Source organism: Frankliniella occidentalis, unplaced genomic scaffold (genome assembly GCF_000697945.3).
Source record: "Frankliniella occidentalis isolate FOCC.00 unplaced genomic scaffold, Focc_3.1 Scaffold16, whole genome shotgun sequence".
Classification (NCBI taxonomy): Eukaryota; Metazoa; Arthropoda; class Insecta; order Thysanoptera; family Thripidae; genus Frankliniella; species Frankliniella occidentalis.
This window is the reverse complement of record NW_026267146.1, coordinates 525,418-536,309: the sequence shown is the minus strand read 5'-3', so window position 1 is coordinate 536,309 and position 10,892 is coordinate 525,418. Positions and strand designations below refer to the sequence as shown.

The following is a 10,892-nucleotide window of genomic DNA, read 5'->3' as shown; positions in this document are numbered from 1 at the left end:
ACGACACGACACGGACGACACAACACAACGACAGACGGCAACGACACGAACAAGTCGCACTAACCTCTCCGCGGCGTCGTGTGGCGTCGTTCGGCGTGGCGCTCCCATCCTGCTGCACGCATTCTGACAGTCACAGTCTTACTGTTCACTTAATCGCAGTTCTGAGCTCGATAACGACGTCAGCGTCAGACGGGGGAGACGTACTCTAGTCGTTTGCAATGGTCCCTAATCAGTCTCTATATTGGCACGCTACGCGTCGCTAGGCCGAGGGGCGCTTCCTGAAGACGCGGCTGAGGACGGCGCCCAGGCGAAACGAGTTGCTCTCCACCCGCGACTCGAGCTGGATGATGTTGGACATGGCGGTGACGTAGTCGCGGTACGCCTGGTGCTCGGACACGCCCAGCACCTGCTTGTTGGCGATGAGGAACACCTCCGGGTGCAGCGTGCGGCGCAGGCGCAGCCCCCGCGACCGACACAGACTGGCGAGCTGGTCCGGCTCGCGGCCCAGCTTGGGCAGGCGAGTGGTGGCCTGGAAGCGGAGGCCGCAGCCCACGTCCCACGGCCGGGCCAGCAGGAAGCCCAGCTTGGGGTCGCGGGCGAAGTGGCAGCCGGCCCTCTGCAGCCCGAGGACGCAGTCGGCGGCGCGCCGGTACACGTCGCCGATCTGGCCGCCGCGGCCGTCGGCGCTGGCCGCCATCACGCGCACGTGGTCGTGCACGTTGATCCAGGCCACGAGGCTGGCCAGGCTCGCGTCGCCGCTGACGAACACGCCGCGGCCCGCGGGCCAGGTGCGGCCGTGCAGGCGCCGCAGCCGGTCCTCGTCGCCCTCGCGCTCGCGGGGCACGTACGGCCAGAGGCGCGCGCGGCGCAGGCGCTCCTTGGCCGAGGGCGGGATGTCCGGGAAGGAGAAGTACTCGCCCGCGCCGCGGTAGACGCCGTTCTGGGCGGGCGAGCCGTTGGCCACCAGGCTGAGGCTGAGGCGGCGGGGCGTCTCGCGCACGCACACGGGGCCCTGGTGCTGGCCGTCCATCTTGAGGAGCGCCCGTCGGAACGCGTCCTCGACCTCGGCCAGCTGCGCCTCGGTCAGGTCGAGCGGCAGGCGCACGTCGGTGAGATTGCGCGCCACCTGCACCACGCTGCGCAGCACCACGCGCCCGCCGGGGTCGATGTCGAGCGACCGGCTCAGGTGGTTGTCGGAGCGCAGGCGGAAGATCGCCGACTGCGAGGACGGCGGCGGTGGCAGCGGGGTCGGCGCCGTGCCGTTGGCGTGCTTCGCCAGGCCGCCGCCCTCACCGACCTCGTCCACAGACTGCGTGGCGCGCATCCCCGCCGGCTCCTCGTAGAACTGCGACGGCGGGTGGTCGCGCAGCGGGGCGCGGATGTCGAGCCCGTTGAGCCACTTGATGACGGGCAGCATGACGGCGCCGAACACGGCGTACGACTCGAGGTCCGGCGCCACGAAGCCGGCCTCGTCCATGTACGAGTCGCGGGTGCGGCTGGCGTAGGGGTTGCCGTTAGGCGCCACGGGGTCGCGGTGCTGGTCCTGCTGGTCCAGGATGGCGGGCCAGAGCACGTCGATGATGCTGTGGTCCATGCGCGTGAGCGTGCGCTTGCACTGGTCGAACACGTGACGCGGCAGGAAGCGCAGCACGGCGGGTCGGTCGCCGCGGGCGCGGTCGGCCGGCGCCTCGGGCACCTCGCGCAGGTCGCGGTACGCCACGACGAGCCGCGGCGGCATCCCCTCCGCGCCCGTCGGGGCGTCCTCCCGCTGCTCCACGCCCTCGTGCAGCAGGCGGAAGCAGCGGTCCATCAGCGCCATGGTGTCGGCGGCGTGCACGTCGCGCCGCGAGGACACCTTGTCGTTGTCCACTGCGCGAGCACGACTTAAAGGCACGTAGGGGTGGGGAGGGGAGGGGGGAGGGACGGGGGTTCTATGCACAGTGCGCCAGTCTACCAGCTAAGGGAGTGTCCTTCACTGTTGAAAAAAAAACAACAACTAGATCTCCCGAAGATTCGCCCAACCATTTTGTAAATCCTATAAGATGTAATTTTCTATATTTCAAGTAGTTGTAACGATCGTTAAAGAAGACGCGTCAAGGTGCGCCCATGCGTTTACAAGCCTAGTTCGACAGCTAAAGTGGCCTTCGTCAACTCTCACTACCGTTTGCGATTATAGCACCACTACAGAGGCCGCTGGGAAATCTCAAAGGACTTTGGCAATTTCATTCACGACTACTACTTCTTCGTGAGATCCCAGATTTAATTTTTTTTGAACGGTGCAGGACTGTGCTCGGGATAGTGTCACTTCACGGGGTCGCCCACGATATCTCTCGGGGTGCTGCCCCAGGCAGGCTACCTTACCTTTGTCGCTGAACATCTCGTCCGCGATGCTCTCCGGCTCGCCGATGTCAGCGAGCAGCTGGCGGTGGGTCAGCGTGTTCGGATTCTGCAGATAGAAGTCTGCCGTGGCCCCTCTCTGCAGGGGGAAAGCAAGACTTGCGTCGAGGCGGCCAGGACTGGCAGGGCACATGGGGGGCCGATGGCCCCCCACCGCTAATGAAAAGGGTTACCCACCTTGTCTTTGAGCGCGCGGTTGGCACCAAGATTAAGCAGCAGGTTGTAGTAGTGGGCGTTGTCGGCAAGCACGGCGGCGTAGTGCAGGGCCGTCCTGCCTCGGAGGTCGCGGGCCGACAGCGTCTCGGGGAAGCGTCCGGACAGGTACCGCACCACGGCCGTCTGACCCAGGAGCACCGCCAGGTGCAGGGGCGTGCAAGCTGACTGTGACCGGCGGTCGCGCGCCACGGCGAACTTGCGTCTGTCCAGCGCGGCCTGCAGCCCGCGCAGGTTGCCGGCCCGCGCAGCGTCGTGCACCGCTCGGATCTTGGCCTGCCGGGCATGGGTACGGGGGTCAAAAATGGTGGACCGCAAGACCGACGACCTCCAAGCCTCGTCAGACTCACCATGTAACTCGGCACGTGGTCCAGGAAGCTCTGCACCTCTGGGTTGCTCGAGTTTTTGTTCAGTAGGCGGTCGCCCTCCCCGTTCAGCACCAGGTCGGCCAGGACGCCCAGGTCGCCGCGCGAGATGTGCGCGTCGAGCTCGTCATCCGTCATCTGCCCCGGATCTCTGGGGTACCTTTCGTCGTCGTCCTCGCCCACGCCCTCGTCTTCCTCGTCCTCGTCCTCATCACCTCCGTCGTTCCCCAGAAGGGTGGCCTGCGGCCGCGGCGTCGGCGGTCGCGCGCGGACATCTCCTCGCCCCTGCATCAGTTGGAGGGGGCCGTCCTTGAGTCGGCTGCCCCTGCTTACGGGCGCCCCGCGAGTGGGGCTCCCACCGCACCCCATCCTCTTCCCGCTCCACCCCACCCCCATTCCGGACCCTAACTTCCTGTATGCCTAATAAAAAGCATAGTGAATCGGTCCGATAGTTGTATCGGTTTGGCTTGTCTGGCTGTCGGGGGCGGCCGAGCGCCGTCCCCGCGCCAGGGTCAAGGTGAAGAAACACGTCCATCTAGACCTCTCGGTATAGTGTTCGGCGCACTTCTGCAGCTGACCCTCACCCTCATGTTCTGCCCCGAGTTTTCATGCTGGGGGGTAGGGTTGGGATGGGACACAGAGGTGAGGGGAGGGTGTCGGGTAAGAGCAACACTGAACCCATTTGTTGTGACTTTTGTGACACACACACACATTCACGAGACAAACTGAAACACGTTACCTCCTCCGCCTTGTCCCTGGGAACAGGTTCGGGTTCGGGTTCGGGTGGTGGTGGTGGTTCTGGTTCAAGGTCTGTGCCGTCGAGAGCCACCGTGGTGGCAGCGCTCTGGTTCGTCCCCGAGTCCTCCTGCAAACGCATGCCGTTGAGGTTCAGGTAAGGTTTCTTAGGAAGGTTTGCTTTATTGAGGCCCAGCTTTGTAGTTGGTGGCCCCGCATATATTTATGCTAAACAATATTTTTAGAGGAAATATTTATCACAAGGAAAATTGATAGTATGATTTGTGGTATATATTTGGTTGGCTAATCTATCCCGCTTTTTTACTCAGGTTACGTACAAAAGGAAAACACGAGATTTTCTTATTTAGATTTATTTAAGAAGCCTATGTTTCATGCAATGAACAGTGCCATACTACAAGGTAAGCCACATTTTACAACCTAGTGCAGTCTTTGTGAAACTTTTACACCGTCATACCCAATTTATATTTTATCTCAAAACGAACAACAGTCTTTGATGAAGTCAGTCTACAAGATCAGGCTGCAGCAGTTTAAATTAGAAATTTTAGACCGCTCAGTTTTAGTCACATCTCAGTCAGATTTGAGACTCAAATATCACACTTAGCTTTTTTCAAGTCAAGGCTTTTATCTCATTCTTTTAGTGTGCGAGAATTTCTATGTCACTACAAGCTAATGCTTTTGAATCAGTAGAACACATAACCATTAATAGAGACATTAAAGGCATGCATTTTAAAAATAATTGTTCAAAGACATGCATTTTTAAAAGGATGGAATATTGGGGAGTACTTCTTTTAGATTTCATGCCATCTCAATGTTGATCCATTTCTAGGAAAAATAATGGGAACAGGAAAATACCATATAGCTGTCAATCTACTCTAAGCCTAAGGACATACATTTACATACATACATACGTACATACATACATATACTTATTGCACATAAACACAACCTGGAATCTTGAGCCAAAAATGTCATGCAATTTCATGGATTAACATACTGGATCAGGAAAATTTTACATTTATCATTTAATCAAAGTTTCTTGCTTTTATCAGCAACTACACAAAAATTTAAACTGCAATCAGCAAAAGTGCATGATATTAAGGCTCACGAAAACACAGTCTCAGCTCTAACACGTAAACAGTGCTAAATTTTCTACACTGCTGTTAGTGAGGACATTCAGATTTGCTAGTGTTTTACATACGTCATAGTGAGACCCAAAGACGAGGTGACCACATTTTTGGAGTACGCTGAGCTTGTGCAATTTGAGGAACCCAATAACAACAAAGTAGAGAGAAATCGCGCAACACATGTGAACACAGATGAACACAGACAAAGTCAGATATACTCCGAGGAAGCACCCAAAACTCAACGCAGTGTTCTGAACAAAACACAACGAACAGACTGAGACACACAACCGAAGACCAGACAATCATAAGCTGAAAATTGTGGAACATCTGTGCCCAGCCTTTACACAACAAAGAACCATCCATTGTGCCCCTCTCATGAATGGACCATAGCCAGTGATCAACCCAGTGAGCAATCAGAACGATACCAGATGTCATAAAAGGGCCAATTTCTGGACCATATTTTTATCAATCTAATCTGATAGTAACCAACAATTTCTCATGTCTGATATCGTTCATAAAGTGATCTGACTTATTTTATCCCCACTGACAAAGGAGTGGGTTGCCCGCCAGCAGCTCTGTAAATGCGCGGACGGGCAAGCCCCTCGAGGCGCGCCCCACCACAACACTAGACACAGAGCACGGCGACGATTAAAGGATGCAGCCCTACCCCTGCGCTTGCGCGAGCGCTGGTGCCTCCGTCATCGCCGAGCTCGCCCTCGCGGCCCCGGCGGCCCAGCTCAAGCACCTCGGGCAGCATGAGGCGCAGCTTGACCCAGCGCAGGGCCGGGATGTCGTCGCGCTCGTCGCCCGAGTCGAACGAGTGCACCTGGGGGTGGAGGTTACTGGCCTCCTCCCGCAACAGCGCCCACATGTAGCGCGCGCGGTCGCCCCGCCAGTTCGAGTACGCCGGATAGAACGTGTAGGTGAGCAGCTGCTCGGCATCCTCGACCAGCTCGGCCTCGTCGTCCTCGACCTCCTCCTGCGGATCGTCCCAGTCGCGGTCGTACAGGGGGAAGCCCTTCTTGGCCCAGCGCAGCGTGCGCAGCACCACGACGGAGGCCAGCCGCCACAGGCAGCGGCCCCGGGCCTTGCCCAGCGCCTGGACGTTGGCGCTGGCCTCGGCGGCCACCCTGGCCGCGTACGCTCCTTCGGCACGGCGCGCGGCCGCGCGCTGCGCCATGTACTTCTGCAAGGTGATGGCCTTGACGATGCGCGCGAGGCGCTGGCGCCGGGTGCGCACCCCGGGGGCCAGCAGCGACATGGTCTGGATCTCCTGCGCGCTCTGCAAGCACCAGACGCTGAGCGCCTGCACCACGCAAGAGCCACGCGGAAGCGCCCCGCATGGCTCTACGCGAGGCGGCGCGGGGTGCGGCGGCCCCAGAGGTCGCCGTGCTCTGTGCTCCCCGACACCAAGCTCGGCTTGGGCAAGCCTTGGTCTACGCTACTCACTCAGCTGGACCAAGCTTTGCCCTAACCGCCCCGCCCTATCCTGCCTTCCCCGCTCCACCCTCCCGCCCCGCCTCACCCCGTCCTCCAAACCCCGCGTGCTTCATGCGAGGTGGCATGCCCCCGCCCTCTCCGAGGTGCTCGTGCGCGATGAGACGCGACCAGCCTCGGTCCTGGGGGCGCGCGGCTGTCCTGTCTGCACCGGGCTGCCTTCCCTCAGGACAGAGGCTGGTCTCCGTAGTGAGTTGCTCAACACCGTCCTCCCATGCTTGCCTAGAGGTACGTTTTGCGGCTAGGTGGCTTGCATCCCGCTCGGGCCCCGAGTGCCTACCGCGCCTTGTGCACATAACACGTAACGGAGCCCTATAGCGCGGGGCCAGCAGTGTGGCTGTACACAGGGTGTGGATGTGTTCATGCCTCTCCACTCACCGGCGCCGGAGCCAGCTCTCTCTGCTCCTTTTCCTTCGTCGAGGTCGAGTCCCTGTCCCGGGCCCCACCCTGGGCGTCAGACGTGTCGCCGACGACGACATCCTCCCCTTCCTCCTCACCGCTCGCCTCTGGGGCATCAGCACTTTCCTGTTCTCGAGAATCAACGCCATCACCACTGTCCCGCTCAGCGGGAGCGTCTTGTCCTACAGCATCCTCAACCTGCTCCTGGCCCGAGTCAGCTTGCGTCAGTTCTTCGTTCACCTCCTCCTGGCCTCTGCCCTCGCCTTTGTCTTCACTATTTTCACCGTCTGGTTGTGCGTCTCCACCACCCTCTTCATTATCAGCTTGTCGTTCACCTTCTTCGTCTAGGCCTGTACCTTCGTTTGCGTTTGCACCGCCTTGATCTGCGTCGTCATTGTCTCTGTCCTTTTCATCATCTTTCTGTAGTTTCGCGTCTCTATCTTCTCCTTCTTCAGTCTTTTCTTCTTCCTCCTCCTTCGCACCATCACCGTCCTCAGTTTGACTCTTCTGTTCGGGTTTGGAAATAACGTCTTTCTGGTCATCATCCATCTCCTCGGCCTCTTTATTCTCTTCACTAACTTCCCCTTCGACACCGTCACCTTCGATGCGACCCTCTTCGTCAGCACCCGCTTCTGTGCCGTCCTGCTCGATGCCGTCCTGCTCGATGCCGTCCTGCTCGATGCCGTCCCCTTTGACGCTGTCTCCTCCACCGCTGACCTCCTGAACACCACCATCCCCGACACCATCTTCATTTCCAATGCCATCCTCGCCACCGCTGCCCCCTGCGTCGCCGCCTGCATCGCCGCCCTCTGCATCACCGCCCTCTGCATCGCCGCCCTCTGCATCTCCGCCCCCTGCATCACCGCCCTCTACATCGCCACCCTCTGCATCGCCACCCTCTGCATCGCTGCCCTGTGCATCGCCGCCCTCTGCATTGCTGGCTCCTGCATCGCCGTCCTCTACCTCGCCGTCTTCTACCTCGCCGTCTTCTGCACCTCCGACCTCGACACCACCATCCTCAGCTTCCGCGTCCTGTCCATCACCGTCCTCAGTTGTACATCTGTCCTGTTCAACACCATCATCACCAGCTTCGTCCCCCGCATCTACAACATCCCGACTTGATTCACCTTCTACATTATCAGCCTGCTCAACGTTTCCATCCTTCTGCACCACTTCCTCATCTACCCTTTCTCCACCCTTTCCATCCTCCCCACCCTCCCCATCCTCCCCATCCTCATCCTCCTCATCCTCCCCATCCTCCCCATTTTCCCCATCCTCCCCTCCACCTACACCATCCGAATCCACTTCTTCCCCTTCGGCATCTACTTCCCCTACCTCTCCACCATCATCTACCTCGTCGGCGAGGCGCGTCTCCAGTCCTGTATCTGGAAAGCTATCATCCCCACTAACCAGACTCTCCGCACCGCCTACCTCGCTAACCTCGGCCGGTGTGGAGGCCTCTACGGTAGAGGCCTCCTCGGTGCGGGCCTCGTCGTCGGGGATGTCTCCCGTGGAGGCGTCCGCGACGGGGATCTCGTTGGCGGAGACCTCGGTAGCGGCATTCTGGTCGGGAGCTCCTTCGGGGGGAGCTTCTTCGTTGGAAGCATCCTCGGCGGGGGCGTCCCCGGAAGGGGCGGCCCCGGAGGGGGCTCCTTCTGTGGGGACACTGTCTGTGGGGGCAACCTCGTCAGCCCCCACTTCGTCATCAGCGTCCCCTTGCTCTGGTTGCTCGGAGCTTTCCTCCTCCCCAACGTCACCGTCGACGTCATTCTGGGGCGGCCCAGGAGGGTCACCGCCCTCGGCCGACTCATCGTTCTCGGCGGCGTCCGCATCGCCGTCCCTAAGACTAGCACCCTCCTGGCCCCCCGAAGCGTCGCCGGCGGGTTGTGGGGATGCTTCGCTGTCCCCGTCCCCGTCTCCCCCCTCCCCGACGGCACCCTGGCCGTCCTCGCCGGCCCGCTGCGTGGGCGCGACGACGTCCTGTGAGGAACACAATCTCTCTCCGTTAGAGTCTAGTACAAGGTCGCTAATCTACCGGGGAGCGGAGCCGAGATCAAGAAGTCCATCGCGCTCAACGTTCAACGCCGCGTTTTTCGTCTCTTACGTCAGACCCCGCTCTGATCGCATTCGGCCAATGCTTTGAAACTCTCAGTCCTGAACTCTATGTGGCGGCTACTATCACCATGACACACTTTCGGTGACGGGGCGGCGTTGAACGCGACTTTATGCCTAAATCAATGCCGTTCGTACTATGGCATGTGCTCTAGTCACAGGATTTTGTATCAGAGATAGGAAGCCTTGGAAGCCAATCACCAGTTAAAAAGGTCTTCGGGAGCTTTTGCCTCGTTTTATACCAAATGATCCCGGCCGTCATCATCCCCACTAAAAACTATTTTCAATAATTGTTGCTCTATTTACAAGGCCGATATTACTGTACGAATTCACAATAAAAACAATTGCTCTACTTGTATAGGAAAAGTCTAAGATACAATATCGGAATATAAAGGTAAATTGAGAAGAAGAGAAAATAGAGCATACAAAGATGTTAATTTTGTATGAGAGACAGCTTACCTCGTTGTCTCTTGAGCTGGCGCTTTCGCTGTCACCATTTTCGTAACTTCTTCGGCCGTTAAACACCTGGCAGAAAATCGTGCGTAAGCAAAAGTGCGTTATAAATTAAATAAGAGTGTAAAGGAGCTGGACCCACCCTGGCGGCTGGGTCGGTGATGACGCTCCAGTCCCAGTTCGGTGGGTAGGCCGCCGATGTCCTGGGCGCGTCCGGGACGACTCTGAGCAGGCCGGCGTCGAGGTCGGCCGGCTTGCTCTTGTAGTGCTCCGGGGTGCGACCCATCTGCGGCGGCAAGTCATTTATTATCCATCCAATTGAGGTAATGGCTGTGATTATGAAGGTGAAGCTTCCTGGTATCGCGCACACGACACGCCAACAAATGTCGGATTAATAATTAAGCACGGAAGGGCCTCGGCCCCGGCCTCGGCGGCCTGCGCCCGAGCACTACACGGCTATACGGATCCGAAAGTGAATCCGTGGCGCGACTATCGACAAAAATATAGCTCAAGGAAGGAGGGCGAAAGGGGGGAGATGGGGAGGATTCCAGTCGATGACGCGGCAATCCGTCATTGCATCGTTTTGCGCCCTCCGTCAGGTGGCCGCTGTTCACTGCCGCGCCCGCTGCTACCTCCCGCCCCCGTTCCCTCCCTCTTTTCTCCGTAACAAACACCCCAATCTCCCCGCGAACGGAGCTCCCGCAGCGGTTTCCTTTCATACGGGCGACCTTGAGCGGGCTCCGGTGCGAGCGCATTAGTAATTACATGCTACTCCCCCCTGCACGTACGTTGTCCTGGGCGAGCTCGTCGGCGCCAGCGCGGACGAGCTTGTTGTAGACCTCGCCGCCGTCCCGGACGAGGGCGGCGAAGTGCAGGGCGGTCCGCCGCTCGGCGTCGCACACGGAGACGGCGCCCGGAGCCCGGGCCAGGATGTCGTCCACGATGTGGCCGTGTCCGAGGCCCGCGGCCTGCGCACGGTCACATGACGGTAGGTGTTACGTGAAACAAATGGTACACCAGCGCCGCCTTTGTCAAAGCCCCGCCCCGACATACCTTGTGCAAAGGTGTGAGGCCGTTGGCGTCCTTGCTCGTGAAGATTTCTCTGGGCACGGGCTCCTCGGTGCGTTTCTGGAACGTCTCGAGGTCGCCGGCGATGGCGGCCGTGTGCACGTCCTTCACGGCGCCCATGACGAAAGGCACGCCCTCGAGGAAGCGCTTGACGATGGGGTACTTGCTGGTCTCGTTTCGTAGCCGGGCACCGTGACCCTCCCACAGCAGCTGCTGCAGCTTGCCCATGTCTCGGTCGTGGATCCAGATGCGAATGTTAGCCGGCTTGACCACCAGGCCAGCTGCGAGAAACATAGAAGGCAGAGTGTTTGACAAAAGTGGTGGGGAACTGCTGAAGAAAGTTCCATTTCCTTTACACATTCCTGCTTAATGTGCTATGGGGCTACACATCTGGCTGCACCTGCCGCCTGGGCGGTAGGCAGTCCCGTCACGCGTCCATGTCTAGCGGGCCTGCGTACATACTAGGCTGCAGCTGCCGCCTGGGCGGTAGGCAGTCCCGTCACGCGTC

General features: G+C 59.2%; 1 protein-coding gene across 5 annotated transcripts in view; it reads right to left on the bottom strand.

The window, feature by feature from the left end:
• The window catches only part of LOC113205649 (uncharacterized), a 25,031-nt gene that overhangs the window by 6,922 nt on the left and 7,217 nt on the right, over nt 1-10,892 (bottom strand). For 2 of the 5 annotated variants that reach the window (XM_052264086.1, XM_052264085.1), the window contains exons 3-13: nt 10,370-10,665; nt 10,105-10,284; nt 9,459-9,602; nt 9,323-9,388; nt 8,183-8,731; nt 6,731-7,816; nt 5,523-6,137; nt 3,715-3,840; nt 2,961-3,260; nt 2,575-2,886; nt 2,362-2,476 (exon numbers count right to left, since the gene is read on the bottom strand). In XM_052264086.1, the coding sequence (XP_052120046.1) occupies nt 2,362-2,476; nt 2,575-2,886; nt 2,961-3,260; nt 3,715-3,840; nt 5,523-6,137; nt 6,731-7,816; nt 8,183-8,731; nt 9,323-9,388; nt 9,459-9,602; nt 10,105-10,284; nt 10,370-10,665 (3,789 nt within the window). Of the gene's footprint in view, nt 1-150; nt 1,870-2,361; nt 2,477-2,574; nt 2,887-2,960; nt 3,261-3,714; nt 3,841-5,522; nt 6,138-6,730; nt 7,817-8,182; nt 8,732-9,322; nt 9,389-9,458; nt 9,603-10,104; nt 10,285-10,369; nt 10,666-10,892 lie in introns of those variants that run through there. The other 3 variants (XM_052264084.1, XM_052264088.1, XM_052264089.1) reach the window with 3 other exon arrangements.